The 18,479-nt window shown below is 38.3% G+C and overlaps 1 protein-coding gene across 1 annotated transcript in view; it reads left to right on the plus strand.

Annotated features, from left to right (window-relative positions):
• Positions 1–7,639: 7,639 nt before the first annotated feature.
• Positions 7,640–18,479, plus strand: part of clpb (ClpB family mitochondrial disaggregase) — a 93,280-nt gene continuing 82,440 nt past the window's right edge. The window contains exons 1-3 of the mRNA XM_062068204.1: positions 7,640–8,297; positions 12,926–12,977; positions 16,045–16,131. Of these exons, the coding sequence (XP_061924188.1) occupies positions 7,835–8,297; positions 12,926–12,977; positions 16,045–16,131 (602 nt within the window). The 5' untranslated portion in view covers positions 7,640–7,834. The remainder of the gene's footprint in view (positions 8,298–12,925; positions 12,978–16,044; positions 16,132–18,479) is intronic.

Genomic DNA, 18,479 nt, shown 5'->3' on the forward strand with positions numbered 1-18,479 from the left:
GTACAATCAAAATAAATAGCATAATTAATCTTGATTAAGTTTTTTGCAATGAATCACATTAATTAATTTGTTACACGTGACATCCCTAAATGGTTATATTATAATCATGTTAGCATTTATTAAGCTTGCTTTAGTTGCCAGCTACCCATTAAAGGCGCAAACTTCCAGCTGACAAAAAGTGTGCTAGATTAATTTAAAACACAACGACAATTTTATACAGGAAATATAAATAGGCCTGGAAAAGAAGCACATGTTGAAGACCTCTGCTGAAACTTGCAATAACCTTACATTACTAATAATGGCCTAATGAAAGTAAATACAAATGATAATAATGCCAATCAAACAGCCACATGGTAGGATTAACGAAGTGTGTGTGTGTGTGTGTGTGTGTGTGTGTGTGTGTGTGTGTGTGTGTGTGTGTGTGTGTGTGTGTGTGTGTGTGTGTGTGTGTGTGTGTGTGTGTGTGTGTGTGTGTGTGCCTATGCTAGTGTTGTCCCGATACCACTATTTTGCAATAAAGGGGGCCGCAAAAAATAGCATTTTTGGTTTTATTTTAACAAAAATATTATTATACATTAAACATACGTTTCTTATTGCGATCAAATAACAATTTTGGCATTAAATAAGATTGTGAACATACTAGACAACTCCTTTCAGTAGCAAGTAAGCAAACAGGTTACACAAGCTCCTAATTTGGCTGCTGACATACGCAGGAATTTATTGTGTCATTTCCCATTCCATTATTTTGTCACAACATAATACAAAATCTGGTTATTTTCTGTTTTAACATGTTTTACTTTTACACTTCTGTTAAAATGTAATAAGCACTTATTTTTCTGTTGTTTGAATACTTTACATACATTTTGGGTGATACCAAAAATTTGAGTATCAATCCGATACCAAGTAGTCCTCGTGTCCAGGGACGTATTTCCTGAGTTTATAAACATAATAAAAATTTTAAAAACGGAAAAAAGATTTGTGATGCTAAAAAATCTCTACGTAGTCATTGTAGTATCGACTAGATAGGGCTCTTGTACTTGGTATCGTTACAATCGATATCTGTGTACATAGGCGGCAATCTACATATCTGCCAGTGGGTGCTTGGTGTGTGTGGAGTAGTGTTGTCCCGATACTAATATTTTGTTACCGGTACCAGTACCAAAAGTATTTTGGTACTTTTCGGTACTTTTTTAAATAAAGGGTACCACAAAAAATATCGTTATTGGCTTTATTTTAACAAAAACATCTTAGGGTACATTAAACATATGTTTCTTATTGCAAGCTTGTCCTTAAATAAAATAGTGAACATACAAGATAACTTGTCTTTTATTAGTAAGTAAACAAACAAAGGCTCCTAATTAGTCTGCTGACATATGCAGTAACATATTGTGTCATTTATCATTCTATTATTTTGGCAACATTATTAAGGACAAACTGTAAAAATTGATTATTAATCTACTTGTCCATTTACTGTTAATATCTGCTTACTTTCTCTTTTAACATGTTCTATCTACACTTCTGTTAAAATGTAGTAATCGTTTATTTTTCTGTTGTTTGGATGCTTTAAATTAGTTTTGGATGATACCACAAATTTAGGTATCGATCCGATACCAAGTCGTTACAGGATCATACATTGGTCATATTCAAAGTCCTCATGTGTCCAGGGACATATTTCCTGAGTTTATAAACATAATATACATTTTTTTTAAAAGAAAGAAGATTTTGTGATGTTAAAAAATATTGATGTAATCATAGTACTATCGACTAGACACGCTATTGTACGTGGTATCATTACAGTGAACAGTGAATGTTAGGTGTTTGTTTATATTGTAGCGTCCCGGAAGAGTTGGTGCTGCAGGGAATTCTGGGAATTTGTTCGGTAGTGTTTATGTTGTGTTGCGGTGCAAATATTCTTCCAAAAATGTGTTTGTCGTTGATGTTTAGTGTGGTTTCACTATATGGCACATGTTTATGACAGTGTTGGCGTTGTTTATACTGCCACCCTTAGTGTGACATGTATGGCTGTTGGTAAGTATGCCCTTCATTCGCTTGTGTCCAGTGTGTACAAAGTCAAGATGATTGTGTCATTAGTTCATTATCGGGCCCAATGCAATCTTGGTTAGGCTTTACTAATTATAGACTACGCGAGTTGTGACTTTCCCATTATGTGAAATGAATCAAGCTCGCCACAAAATTAACAACAGGATTGATTTTTCACAAATCATTTTAAAGATTGAAAGTTGCCATCAATCTCACGTGGGTGCTCCCACGGGATCGGCGCCTACGTGTAGATTCACCCTTTTGGCGGTTAGCTATTGCAGTGTTTTTCAACCACTGGGCCGCGGCACACTATTGTACCGTGAAATACAGTCTGGTGTGCCTGGGAGATTATGTAATGTAAAACATGTTTCCAAACCAATCCAATCCAATCCACTTTATTTATATAGCACATTTACACAACAAGAATGTTTCCAAAGTGCTGCACAGCCATGTTAAAAACAATATTAAAAACAATATTATGCTCCACCAATGACTGAATAAAAACAAAAAATAAATGAATAGAAAACCAATATAAAAACAATGTAAAAAATAAATATGATTAAAAACGATTTTAAAGGGTAAAACCAATTAAAACAGTAAAATAGAAATCAAAATTCATAAAAAACACAGAGGACAACAGAGTCTTCAGTAATTATAATACGCAAATGTGCCGTTGTTGAGTGTCTGTGCTGGTCAGAGATCGGCAGCGTAACCGTGTAATACTCTTGCATATCAGTAGGTGGCAGCTGGTAGCTAATTGCTTTGTAGATGTCGAGAACATGGTTTGTCGTCATCACAATATGCAGACGACAGCGGGAGGCAGCATGCAGGTAAAATGGTATCTAACGCTTAAACCAAAAAACCAAAGGCGTTGAAACTTAGGGATGGCTATGCAAAACTAAACTAAAACTGAACTTGTTGCAAAGTAAACAAAAACAGAATGCTGGATGACAGCAAAGACTTACAGCGTGTGGAGCAGACGGCGTCCACAAAGTACATCTGTACATAACATGACAATCAACACCAAAATAGGAGTGCAAGACAAGAACTAAAACACTACACACAGGAAAACACCAAAAACCTCAAAATAAGCCCTTTGAGACAAGCTTAGTCATGGTTTGAATTCATATCTAACAACTTTTTACTGTCAATATCGGCTGCTGAGTTTAATTTTTTAATGTTGTCTGCTAGTGGTGTGCCTCGGGATTTTTTCAATGAAAAAAATGTGCCTCGGCTCAGAAAAGGTTGAAAAACACTGAGCTATTGTATCCTCCTACTGTAGTGATTCAGAAGCGACTAAAACACTACGCCGGAAAGACGTTAACCACTAACTAACTATTGCCTAGCTATGTTTAAAAGCACCACTTTCAGAGCAGCGCTTTATCCTAAGGTTTCAAGCCAAATACATCCATTCTCCATCGCCGCTGAACAAGATGTAGTCTTCTTCCTGCTGTGAGATACAATAAGTCCGCTTTGGCATCTTTTTACGGAAAGTCTGTTTTCATCACAACTAAAAACCTGCTGCCGGCTTCCTCACTCGTTTCAATACCACAACTGCCTCTGTGACATTATGTTTTATCTTCCAACTCTAGTGACTTGATATTAACTGTGCTTTGGATGACTCATTGTTTTATTTGCAGTGTGTGACTCATAATGAATTACCTCTATGGACAACTTTGTTAGAGGCAATTCATAGGGTTGAGTTTTAAATAAAAAGTCAAATTAACCGTACAGTACAGTAGGATGGAAATTACCCTGCGGCAAATTTTCACCACAACTGGAGGTTGATTTGGGTTGAATTTGACTTGCATTTGCATGTGCAAATGTTGTTGTTTGTCTGTCTGTTTGTCGGTTTGTTAGTTAGTTCGCAACATAGCTCAACAGGTTTTGAAGAAACATTCAGGAAATAGTTACCGGAAATACCGGTAACAGTTAGAGATGCTAGTCATTTGTATACTCTAGCCTTCAAATAGACCCCCCTTTTAGATCTGTTGATCTGCCGTCTCTTTTCTGCTCTGCCCCCCTCTCCTACGTGGAGGGGTTATCAGGTGACCACAGATGAGCCACTAGCTGTTCAAAGTCGGTTGATTTTTATCTTGCCCTGATGTGGGATCTGAGCAGAGGATGTCGTTGGGGCTTATGCAGCCCTTTGAGGCACTTGTGATTACGGGCTATATAAATAAACGTTGATTGATTGATTAATTGAAATGTCAGAAATAGGATTTAAAAAAAGTTATTAGGTTATGGAGGTTATCTGGATTCAGGATTTTAATAATTATCTCCTATGAAGAAATAGGGCCTGGCAGAGGCCAGTGCGTTTTTAGTTAAATATGCAACCAGTTCAAATAGGACACTTTGTATAAAAAAAATGTTTTTGCAGTTAAATGGATGGTCCATTTATTTGTGTCGTTTCCTAGGGATGCAAATGGCACCAATTCGATAGAATGGTTCATACTTTTTATGTACGTGTGTGTTGTAACTGCAAACGCAACGTGTGTTTGATGGTGAGAAGAACTGTTATTTGTTCAGGTGCCTGCAAGGGCACAAACAGTCTACACACACACACACACACTCACACACACACACACACACACACACACACGCACACACACACACACACGCACACACACACACATTCCTGTATTTGTTACCTTCTTGAGACCTCCGAAAAATGCCTACATCTTTAGGACCACCCTTTCCAGATATATAAAGATTTGTATTTACAACATTAATAATATATACATACTATGCAAATATAAAAAGGCTTGTTGTGAAAAATGAGTTGGGATCTCACAAGAACTTTGAATTTTGGCAGTAATATAATAAAAGTCGTAATTTTACTTAACGCAAGTCAAAATGTTACAAGAAAAACTGAACATCTTTGCAATATTATGATAGAAGTTGGAATTTTACTCAATAACAGTCGCAATTTTTCAAGAAAAGCTTAAAATCTTCGCAATTTTATGGAAAGAGTTGTAATTTTACTCGACAAAAGTCACAATTTTATAAGAAAACTTTAAAATGTTGGCAATATTATAATAATAATCCGAATTTTACATGGCAAAGTTATGGCAAAAGTCATAATTTTACTCAAAAAATGTCACCATTTTACAAGAACAACAAAAAAATTGGCAATAATGTGACAAAAGTCGGAATTTTTTTAATATGACAATTGTCACCATTTTACATTAAAAAGTAATAACTTTACATAAAATGTAATGATTTTACAAGAAAATATTGCAATATTACAGAAACAGAAAGAACACGAGAAATAGTTATCAATTTTATAAGAAAAAAGTTGACACATTGTGAGAAACACTGCTTTTAGCTAATTTTTTGTTTGTAATTGTTTTTTAAACTTCATTATTTACTTCAAGTTATTACAGTATGTCTCTGTATACATATTTATTTCTTTATTTTTTGTAATTAATTTTGGCCAAAGGGGCCACATTTCAAATACTTACACCCACTTGTTATTACATATGTTGGCCATAGGGGGAGCACTTCAAATTTTTACACACACTTGTTATTTCATATGTTGACCAGAGGGGGTGCACTATTTAAAATCGACACACAGTCAATTTGAAAAATCTCTCCTTTTTGGGACCACCCTAATTTTGATAGATTTCACCACCAGGGGTGCAAATGAGACATTCTCTATTAGATGCAATGGTTTTCCTTATTGGGACCATGATTTATGTCCTAACTTGTTCACACCTCCTCATATGGAAGATACTTTTCCTTGTTGATGTCTCAAGGGTAGAAACACACACACACACACACACACACACACACACACACACACACACACACACACACACACACACACACACACACACACACACACACACACACCTCCGGCATTCTAATGAAATGGGTAGGAAGGTGCAAGTGGATTTACGATGACAGAGCATGATGTCCTCAATGATTCACGCTTGCTGTGGCACACTAAGTCTTCTACCGCGACGTAAAATATCCACTTAATGGATTAAAGCTCCATGCAGCTGTGGAAGCCACCACCACCATTTTACAGTAGACTAACTACATCCCAAAATTATCACAGGCACACACTTATGCTGCACAGTTTATTAAAAGTTGATTGTCTCTTTGCATACCTCTCTGACACACACAACACACACACACACACACATAATATCTTAATTAGATTTTTTTTTCAGTTTGTGTGTAAAATGATGAATGAATGAATGAATGAATGTCCTGCAACATTTTTACACACAGCCATGTCAGCTTTACTGTTACTTAACGACATCTTGTGGTCATACTGTGCAATAGCAAGCACATTTGGGCAAAACAAGTGCAAAATAGCTGTACACTAAACACACTATATCAAGACTTTGGTAAATAATGGCCTCTCCAACACATCAAAAAGGCAAAACATATTGCGAGAGGCTCTGGGGTTTAGCATCATTTACTTGAAAATATCAATCAAAGTTTATGTATATATCCCTTAATCACAAGTGTCTCAAAGGGCTGCACAAGCCACAACGACATCCTCGGCTCAGATCCCACATCAGGGCGAGATAAAATTCAACCCGATGGGATACAATGGGTCCCGACTTTGAACAGCTAGCGCGTCATCTGTGGTCACCTAATAACCTCTCCACCTCAGTAACAACTGTATTTACATGTGTGACCACATGTAAATACAGGGGCGTAACACCAAATTATGGGTCCCCTTAAGCAAGACTCCCCCTGAATGGCCCCCACATCACACCCTAAACCAGTACTTCTTACCTATTTCCCTCTCGGAAAAATAAAAAAATGTTGCGCCCGCACCTCACCAGTAACATTTGTCTATAAAATTGTTATAAGTACACCTCTGCATAACATTGTATTCTTAATACCATCAAAGAAGAAGAAAAAATAAATAAAAAAAATAAAAAAATATATATGTATATATATGTACTGTATATACGTTAGGTCAGGAAAAAACACAAAGGCTATATCATCCCTACAAGTCTGTTTCGCAGGTTTCCCTGCTCGTCAAGGGATTTTATATAATCAAATATAAACCTGCGAAACAGGCTTGTAGGGATGATATAGCCTCTGTGTTTTTTCCTGACCTAACGTTAATCCTCGCTCAAATTAATGGGGTAATCGTCGCTTTCTCGGTCCGAATCGCTCTCGCTGCTGGTGTAAACAATGGGGAAATGTGAGGAGCCCTTCAACCTGCGACGTCACGCTACTTCCGGTACAGGCAAGGCTTTTTTTTATCAGCGACCAAAAGTTGCGAACTTTATCGTCGATGTTCTCTACTAAATCCTTTCAGCAAAAATATGGCAATATCGCGAAATGATCAAGTATGACACATAGAATGGAGCTGCTATCCCCGTTTAATAAAAAAAAATCATTTCAGTAGGCCTTTAATTTATATTATGTGTTGTCAACTTTGTACTTTTTTTGTTATTATTATTTTTTATGTCATTGCCTGAAATAAATAAATAAATGAAATGAAAAAAAATGAAAAAAAGCACGTTCAAAAGACTCGCTTCGCTCGAGAACGTCTCATTTACATTACATTACGTCCCATTTACATTACATTACGGTTTACATTGTAGAGGTGACTGAAACTACACTTCCCAGAGTGCACCGCGCCTTCTTCGAGCACCATCCACGCCATGATGACGCGACCCCTTTGAAAGTGGCTGTTGTAAATAGCCCCACGTAAAGACACTGCGGCTGCATCATTACACATAACACGCTGGGTTATTTTCTCGCGTCGAACGAACACGGACTTTTATTCCAAGCTGCTTTTCCCGGGTGGATAGTCGCCATGTTATCGTCTCTTCCCACCAGGCTGCTTATACGAAGGTCACGCAGCCTGTCACCATGCAGCCGCGTCCTCCAGACCAGTGCGGGCGGTTCTTCTTGTCAGGCCATTCGGGAGCCAACGACGGATAACAACCGCAACCCCGTCGTGTCCACGTCCCGGGTTTCACGACGGGGGATTTTGGCTGATGACACCGCGGCTAACAGCGGGAACCAGTCGGTGCAGTACCACCATCTCGCCCCAAGATGGCTGTCAAACCTGGAGAACCGTCGCAGCTCCTGGGCCGCGTTGGCCAGCAGGGGGCGCCACGACAAGCCGTGCTGGGAGGAGGGCGGGCAGAGAGATGGAGATGGAGGTGAGGGCCGAGGCTCAGGTGGAGGTGCCACCCGGGCACAGGTGGCCTCTGCCGGCCTGCTATCTGCTGCAGCTGCGGCGTTCTGCTTGAAGAAAGACACCGATAACAAAGGTACCTCAAACTGTATATTTTGTTCAAATAAGTGTTTAATTTATTCATGTTTAAGTCACATACTCTTATTTATTTATTCAGTCATCTAAAACTTACAGGCCTACTGAAACCCACTACTACCGACCACGCAGTCTGATAGTTTATATATCAATGATGAAATCTTAACATTGCAACATGTCAATACGGCCGGGTTAACTTATAAAGTGCAATTTTAAATTTCCCGGCAAACTTCTGGCTGAAAACGTTTCGATTATGAAGACGTTTGCGCGTGACGTCAACAGTGGAAGCGGAAGTATTCGGAGCCCATCGAATCCAATACAAAAAGCTCTGTTTTCATTTCAAAATTCCACAGTATTCTGGACATCTGTGTTGGTGAATCTTTTGCAATTTGTTTAATGAACAATGGAGACTGCAAAGAAGAAAGCTGTAGGTGCGATCGGTGTATTAGCGGCGGACTAGAGCAACACCACCAGGAGCACTTTGAGGATAGCAGACGCGCTAGCCGAACGACCTCACCTTGACTTCCTCCGGCTCCGGGCCGCCAACCGCATCGGTGATCGGGTGAAGTCCTTCGTCGTACCGTCGATCGCTGGAACGCAGGTGAGCACGGGTCGTGATGAGCAGATGAGAGCTGGCGTAGGTGCAGAGCTAATGTTTTTAGCATAGCTCTGTCGAGGTTCCGTAGCTAAGTTAGCTTCAATGACGTCGTTAGCAACAGCATTATTAAGCTTCGCCAAGCTGGAAAGCATTAACCGTTTATTTACATGTCCAGAGTTTGGTAGTATTGTTGATCTTCTGTCTATCCTTCCAGTCAGGGACTTATTTGTTTTGTTTCTATATGCAGTAAAGCCCGATGCTATCACGTTAGCTCAGTAGCTAAAGAGCTTCACCGATGTATTGTCGTGGAGATAAAAGTCACTGAATGTCCATTTCGCATTCTCGACTCTCATTTTCAAGAGGATATAGTATCCTAGGTGGTTTAAAATACAAATCTGTGATCCACAATAGAAAAAGGAGAGCGTGTGGAATCCAATGATCCCTTGTACCTAAGTTACGGTCAGAGCGAAAAAAGATAAGTTCTGCACTGCACGCTAGTCCTTCACTTTTACGTTCCTCATCCACAAATCTTTCATCCTCGCTCAAATTAATGGGGTAATCGTCGCTTTCTCGGTCCGAATCTCTCTCGCTGCTGGTGTAAACAATAGGAAAATATGAGCAGTCCTTCCTCCTGTGTCGTCACGCTACTTCCGGTAGGGGCAAGGCTTTTTTTAATCAGAGACCAAAAGTTGCGAACTTTATCGTCGATGTTCTATACTAAATCCTTTCAGCAAAAATATGGCAATATCGCGAAATGATCAAGTATGACACATAGAATCCCCATTTAAATAAAAAAAAATCATTTCCGTAGGCCTTTAAAGTGTTATGTTTTATTGTATATGTGCAGTTTTAACATATTTTTAAATATGTCTTTTTAAATGAAATTACTGACATTCACAATTAATCAAAGTTTGCACCAGATTGAGCTATCAGTTCATTTTGGTCTGTAGTCCGTAATTTCACTCCAGCTAACATATTATATACAGTACAGGCCAAAAGTTTGGATACACCTTCTCATTCAATGCGTTTTCCTTATTTTCATGACTATTTACATTGTAGATTGTCACTGAGGGCATCACAACTATGAATGAACACATGTGGAGTTATGTACTTAACAAAAAAAAGGTGAAATAACTGAACATGTTTTATATTCTAGTTTATTTAAAATAGCCACCCTTTGCTCTGATTACTTTTTCGCACACTCTTGGCATTCTCTCGATAAGCTTCAAGAGGCATTAACCTGAAATGGTTTTCACTTTACAGGTGTGCTTGAAGCTCATTGAGAGAATGCCAAGACGGTGTATCCAAATTTTTGGCCTGTACTGTACATGGGAGAAAACAAATGACAACTTCAAAAAATCTACTCACATAGGAAACAATACAACATAAACCACAACATGTACAAAAACATGTCACACGTGAGACCTAACGCATCTACACTCCTCATCGCACGATCACCCGTTATTGAAAAGTACACCCATACAACTGTTCATTTTAAAATGCGTGTGCAGGAAAGGTTTGAATTAAACTAATGTATAAATTAAAAATGTATACTGAAAATACTACAATAATACACAGGTAAAAATACTACCATATTGTATTGTTGAACTAACTATTATGTAATGTTACAATTACATCGATTCTCATCCGAATCGCGATTCTTATTTATTCCGATTCGAAATCGATTCATAACTTTCAAAAATAATTTTTTAAAAAATGTATATCATATACCATGTTTTTTGGACCATAGGACGCACCGATTACTATGAAAAATCCTGATTTTTTGACAGAATAATCCAGACTTTTTGAAAGAAAAATCCAGACTTTTTGACAGAATAAATCCAGACTTTTGACGGAAAAAGTCCAGACTTTTTGACACTTACAAAAAATCCTGATGTTTTACTATACTATGATTTTTTTCTTTCTACCTTTAAAACACTTCCTTGTGGTCTGCATAACATGTAATGGTGGTTCTTTTGTCAAAATTTTGCATAGATTATGATTTACAGACCATCTTCAAGCTGCCTTCTGACCGTCTTCTCCCCGTCATCTTTGTTGTACCGGTAGTTTTTAGCGCTTCCATAGCGAGTCTACTGACCAGATATAAATTCAAAATATATGCTACTTTTATATTAGAAATGGCATCACATGGCGCACATTTTCAGGACATATGCAGATCCCAAATACACATCAGTAGGTACCGGAAGGTAACAAAAGTTAGTTTTGCATAATATTGCGAAACAAAATGGCAGGTAATATGTCTGCTAATATGTCTGCTAATAGGTGCCATTTTGCAGTCCTTATACACACACCATAATAATACTCGGGGGGCGGCGTGGCGAAGTTGGTAGAGTGGCCGTGCCAGCAATCGGAGGGTTGCTGGTTACTGGGGTTCAATTCCCACCTTCTACATCCTAGTCACGTCCGTTGTGTCCTTGGGCAAGACACTTCACCCTTGCTCCTGATGGGTGCTGGTTAGCGCCTTGCATGGCAGCTCCCGCCATCAGTGTGTGAATGTGTGTGTGAATGGGTGAATGTGGAAATACTGTCAAAGCGCTTTGAGTACCTTGAAGGTAGAAAAGCGCTATACAAGTATAACCCATTTATCATTTATTTAATTATTTACTCGTATGTTTAATGCGCCGACAATCCATCAAGCGGTGCGGCTTCATAGCTTACCGAAGTCGTACTAAAAACATTTGAACAGATTTTTGAGCGCCGTGTGTACTGTTCTATATTCTCAATGGAACTTTTAAAGTTTTGGTGTTGTTTACTGGCGTCAACTTGCAGTTTACATGTATCGCTTATGTATGACTGCCATCTACTGGTCACACTTATCATTACACCATATACCAAATACAATTGCTTTGATGTAGGTAAGCACAACCAGAATTACGCTGTATATTAGGCGCACCAGGTTATTAGGCGCACTGTCGATTTTTGAGAAAATGAAAGTATTTTACGTGTGCCTAATAGTCCGAAAAATACAGTATTATTTTTATATATTTACTTGTAATTTTTCATCAAATTTAAATGTTAGTACATACATGCATGTATTAACATTGCTTTATAAAGGACAGTGGCATGGCCACCCTACTGACCATACATTGCAGATTTGAAACAGGTTTTCAAATAAAAACATTATCATAATAATCTTAGCATTTACAATATCTAGGTATAAGCGTTCAAGTTACAAGCTAGCGATTAGTGGCGCTAGTTGCCAGCGAGCTATTAGCGGCGCGATACTGTATTCTTTGAATATCTTGGTATTGCACAATAACAAGGTGCATTTAGGATTTATTATGCAAAATATGTAATCTTTCCATCGGTATAAAGGTCCTTGACCCGGAAAACGTTGATGACCCCTGGTTTAGCGACGTGTAGTTTAATATGTGATTGGAATTATACACATGAACATACATTAAAACACAATATATGTGGGCTCTGTACCGAGGATGTCGTTGTGGCTTGTACAGCCCTTTGAGACACTTGTGATTTAGGGCTATATAAATAAACATTGATTGATTGATTGAATAGAAGCTATATGAGCTTAAATAAAAACAAGAAAAACATGACATACTTTGTATGTACTACATATTGTATATGCTAAATTTGATTTTTGATTTTACTATTGCTAATACTATAAGATGCACCTAAGAAATGCATATAGTACTCATGTGGATTGGATAATTTACCATTTTATACAGTCGTCTTGATTTTTTATTTTTGGGTGGGGTGGGTTATTTGGCTGGGACAGTGCACATTAATCAACATTGCTGCAAATGCACCAGAATTACCAGGAAAGGTTACTTTTCATCTGTTCTTGAAATTGTCAACCTAAAAACAATGAAAAGATTACACTGTGAATAAAGCAATACAAAAGAGCAGGAAAGAAACTGTATAAATACAAAGTATTTTTAAAAACACTATGTACATACAAAATAAACTGTAGTACCAACAGGTCAAATGATCACTATTGAAACATAATCGCTGTGCTTTTTTAAATATGTATTTTGTTTTAACCTCATCAGGGGATGCTCTCTTGGAGGCAGCCAGGACCAACAACCCCGAAGATGTAATCAGGTAATAGATAAGGATTGGTTCCAAATGTTAAATACAGCAGTTGCCATTACAGTTTCCCTGTTTCCATACCTAAAATCATGTTGTTGCAGTACCACCCGTAACCAGTAGGAGGCAGAAGAGAACTGCGGGACACTAAACGTTGGTATTGTGAATGTTGTTTTGAAAAAAAAAAACACTTTTCATCTGAAGTTATTACTTTATTTTCCTGTATTTATTTCCAAATATACAAACAGTTGTTATTGTGCAATAATTTATTTCTTTAAGTCTACTAACTCCTCGTCATGAACAAACAATAAAATTCACTCTCAATGTACTCATATTTTTTATTTTTTTTAGATTTACATTATTTTAATTACATAGAAAAATAAGTTATATACTCCACATTTAAAGAGACATACATACATGATCCTGCATATGAGCATGCCATATATACCAGGTATTATTAATTTCAGGTAATTAAGCTGAAGCTGATTTGGTGCTTCATTTGATCCATGACTTTTCCTGCTGTCGCTTTTGCACTCAGTCAACTGAAAAAAGAGAAACCAGGAGATTGTTGCATTCCTGCACCCATCTGCTTGAGTGATTATATTGCACAATAAACATAGCACACTAGAATAATTGCAGTAGTGGTGAGTCATGAACTTGAGTTAAAATCCCCCACAAAGTAGCTAAGCGAATGTTAAATAATGCTGATAGTTTTGTATATGACGTCATCCAAACCTGTCGGTGTGCGTGTGTTAATTCCACAGGTTAATGCACAGGGGACAGATGGTGTAGGTGAGAGTGCAGTGAGCCAGTTATTTGGTCACAGATGTGTAAAGTGAAGAGTGTCGGGAGGCGTGTCTCTCTATTAGGGATGCACAATTTTGAGGAAAAAACCTAATAGCGATTTTTCGCTCAAAAAGTGCAGTAGTGAATCGATTTGCCATTTTTATATTTTATACATGAAAATGCACAAAATTGCGCAAATAACGAGTGAAGGAAGTCATGGTACTTATAGATTGTCAATCAACATATCCTTGTCTCAAGGTGCCACACATTAGAACAATATGCAATAATTTACTTTGAAATATTTGGCTTTATGCAGACAGGTGCAGAGCTTTTGTCTACATCATGCTCTTAAAGTGAAGAAATAACCGATAACAACTATCCAGTGTTTGTAATGTAATGCAATCACATAATATAATACTAATGCAAGTAACTATTTAAAATTATATAAACGTGCATTTCTTATTACTGTCTATAAAAAATAAAATATATTATCATTTTTGCAAAAAAATTGAACATATGTATGTATGTGTATATACAGTACAGGCCAAAAGTTTGGACACCTTCTCATTCAATGCGTTTTCTTTATTTTCATGACTATTTATATTGTAGATTGTCACTGAAGGGCATCAAAAACTATGAATGAACACATGTAGAGTTATGTTATGTACTTAACAAAGAAAGGTGAAATAACGGAAAACATGTTTTATATTCTAGTTCCTTCAAAATAGCCACCCTTTTCTCTGATAACTGCTTTGCAGACTTTTGGCATTCTCTCGATGAGCTTCAAGAGGTGAAATGGTTTTCACTTCACAGGTGTCATAGTTTTGATGCCTTCAGTGACAATCTACAATGTAAATAGTCATGAAAATAAAGAAAACGCATTGAAATGAGAAGGTGTCTCCAAACTTTTGGCCTGTACTGTATGTATGTACGTACGTATGTACGTATGTATGTATGTATATATATATATATATATATATATATATATATATATATATATATATATATATATATATATATATATATATATATATATATATATATATATATATATATATATATATATATATATATATATATATATATATATATATATATGACCCAGAGAGGAACAAGCGGTAGAAAAAAATAGATGGCTGGATATATTATATAATATTGAACAAGTTGGAAAAAGTACTGTAGGTTTGGTTGTCTTTTTGTTTGTTGCCATCAAGGCATTATTTGATGGGCTCATATTGCCCGTCCGATTTAAAGCTGAAATATTACCACAACGGGACATTTGGCATTGTAATCGTATTTTTTCCCTTCTAGTATTTTTTCCTTTGCGGAACTTCTCACTAGTGAGTCGCGAGTAGCAAGGCTCTCTGTACGTGTGGCGGTCTCGCTCTCTGCCTACCGAGACAAAGATAGTGTATAATTGAAAAGACAGGAGAGATTACTGCGTTGAGGTAATTTTACGGTTAAACGTGATCAGGTGCTGAGAACGATGCACAGAGTGAGACCTTTTTTCTCCTTGTTTGAAGCGAGGGACGAAGAAACGCGAGGCTCAACATTTCTGATTGGCGAACATGTCTGCCACTCAAATGCACCCCTGCGGTTATTTATCGCACTAATTAAAACCCCGATGTCGATTAATCATGCACTCTATATGGGCAAAAGTGTTTGGACATGTGGTCGGAAAAAGGAAGAAAATATGGATTGGTCCGTTCAACCTGGTTAATTTGTGGGGTCAGAGGTCAGTGTTGAGTGAGAGGGCCTGGTTAACAATCCAAAGGTGTTTGATGGGGTTGAGGTCAGGGCTCTTAGGTTCTTCCACATCAAACTGGGGCATGCTGAAGCAGAAAAGGGCTTTTCCGAACATACGATGGTTCAAAATTTCAAAAATCACACAGTTCTTCATTTTTGTCCATATAATTAAAAAAAAACCAAATCTCAGTATGAGGACACAGTTTGTGGTAGTTTCTCCCTGCCCAAATGCTGCCAGCAAGGTAAACGGAGCCAACCTGCAGAGTGCAGATCAGACATGACTGTGTTGACTGTAAACAAGCACTCTATCTGCCCACGCGACAAGAGACGACAGATGGATACACACTCGCACACACACACACTTAGCGCGGTGCCACAAAAGTACCTGATGGCACACCCTCAGGCACGGAGCTTAACACACACCTGGTTTTACGCGGGCTGCAAATGATGTAATGGACGTCCTATGCAGGGCTCTTATTGCTGCCTTCTGTCTCTTTTATGACTTTGTTTAAAATAAGATATCTTCTGTCTGGTTCTCTACCCCCATTAGATTGTTGCAGGAAGGGGTGGATCCTAACTACCGTCACCGCCTTGGCTGGACCGCGCTTATGGTGGCTGCCATGAACCGACAGCACAGGTGTGTATGTATATGTGTGTGTGTGTGTGTGTGTGTGTGTGTGTAGTAAGTAATATTCCACGATTCGATTCTGAAGAGTCCGATTCCAATATCAACCTCGCAGACGAATTGTAACCACTGGTAATAATGAGATGTTGAAACAGTTAGGGCCTGAACTACTAAATCCAAATACCGCGCGCTAAACAGTGTGTGCCATCTATAAAATACTGTTTACTATTAGTTGGCGTATTGGGTGTGATCTACTAAGACTGCAATTGATAAGTGGTGCAGACCGCTTTATTTGAATAAGGTTTTTGCGTGTACTTCTGGCGGTGGCCATGGAAACACTCATTTGCTGCAGATTCATGTTATCAGGTTGTCCAACATATGTGCGATGTTGTTGAACTAACAGCACAAATCTATAGTATGTAACACATTTTCTGCAGTATATAGAACCGCAATCAAGACAACGCCATACTTGCCAACCTTGAGACCTCCGAATTCGGGAGATTGGGAGGTTGTGGGGGCAGGGCCGGGGGGCCGGGTTAAGAGGGAGGAGTATATTTATAGCTAGAATTCACTGAAATTAAAGTATTTCTTACATATATATATATAGTACAGTAAACAGTAATGAAAACACAGTTGTTCTACTAACTGGGGGCGGCGTGGCGAAGTTGGTAGTGTTGCTGGTTACTGGGGTTCAATCCTCACCTTCTACCATCCTAGTCACGTCCGTTGTGTCCTTGGGCAAGACACTTCACCCTTGCTCCTGATGGCTGCTGGTTAGCGCCTTGCATGGCAGCTCCCGCCATCAGTGTGTGAATGTGTGTGTGAATGGGTGAATGTGGAAATACTGTCAAAGCGCTTTGAGTACCTTGAAGGTAGAAAAGCGCTATACAAGTATAACCCATTTATCATTATTTAATTTATAACTGTACTGTACTTGCTGCTTACTTAAAAAAGAAAAAAACACTTACCTTTCACTATTTGAGTAGCTTTTGTTCTGCCATTTGAGTACTGGCGAGCGATCTCTGAATCCGGGAACATATCCTTCACGGATTTGTGGAAAAGATCCGCAAATGAGAACGGTATGTTGCTTGCAAGGTGGCCCATAATACTGCGTTGCCGCCGCCTTGTAGATGTTGTGTGCCAGTGTATTAACGTGCCGGCTGGAATAAACACATGCTGAGAAATAGCTCCGTGCCTGCCTACTTTATGGGTTATAGATAAACCTATGGATAACGGAGACATATATAATAGTCTCCTTTTCAGGTGAGAGACGACGCTAAAGGCAGTGCCTTTAAGGCACGCCCCGAATATAGTTGTCCGGCTGGAAATCGGGAGATTTTCGGGAGAATGGTTGTCCCGGGAGGTTTTCGGGAGAGGCACTGAAATCTCACGGAAAATTCGGGAGGGTTGGCAAGTATGGACAACGGTAACTATTTTAAGCTGGCTGACACATGCACTCTGCAGGGAGGCGGTGGAACATGACAACAGCGGCGCATCTCGAATGATCCAAATGCAAGAAAATGCATATTGTAAGACATTTTTCATATACCGTAAATTCTACTTTATTCCTACGGTTTTAACCCTGCAGCTAAAAAAACGGTGCATCTAATTTGAGTTTCTTTTCTCTAACGGCCATAATGCAAATAGTTTTCAGTGTTATTGTATTGTTTGTGCTACGGCGCCATCTTTTGTACAAATCCGTTCACTGCAGATGCTGTGGGGTGAATGTTGACAGTATTTCCTTTTGTTAAATGCTTTGAACCGGAAGTACAAGTGCCGTCCGTTCCTTCTTCTAGTCGTCCATAGCATTTCTACTCGTATAGATTCTTCATTCCTCACTCCAAGCAAGGTTTGTAAGATTCACAATCTATTTATACTTTCCAAACCGTCCCATGTGTGATGTTTGTAGAAGTGTTTTATTGCATATTTGTATGTGCTATTGTAATGTAATCAAGCGAGCGTCGCTAGCATTAGCTAATATGCTAGCACTAGCTAATATGCTAGCACGTTTATGAGTGTCTGTCAATATTATCTTACAATGGCGTTCTTTTTGTATTGTTTCAGTTTCACAAATGTCTCCGTAAATTCACCAAAACGTCACCATGGCGTTATTGAGTCTGTTTAGCTGACTGGAAAGCTATCTTCCACAGATAGTGGGTTCATAGCGAGGAATGTTTTTCTGCCATTTTACAGACACCATTTGGAAATAGTTAAGGTATGTAAATAACTCATTTCACAACGTATATATGTGCGGCTTATAGTCCGGTGCGGCTAATGTATGGAAAACAATTTTTTCTTCTTAAATTTAGTGGGTGTGGCTTACATATAAGTGCGCTCTATAAACAAGGTACTTGAAAAAA

Source organism: Entelurus aequoreus, linkage group LG13, assembly GCF_033978785.1.
Source record: "Entelurus aequoreus isolate RoL-2023_Sb linkage group LG13, RoL_Eaeq_v1.1, whole genome shotgun sequence".
Taxonomy (NCBI): domain Eukaryota; kingdom Metazoa; phylum Chordata; class Actinopteri; order Syngnathiformes; family Syngnathidae; genus Entelurus; species Entelurus aequoreus.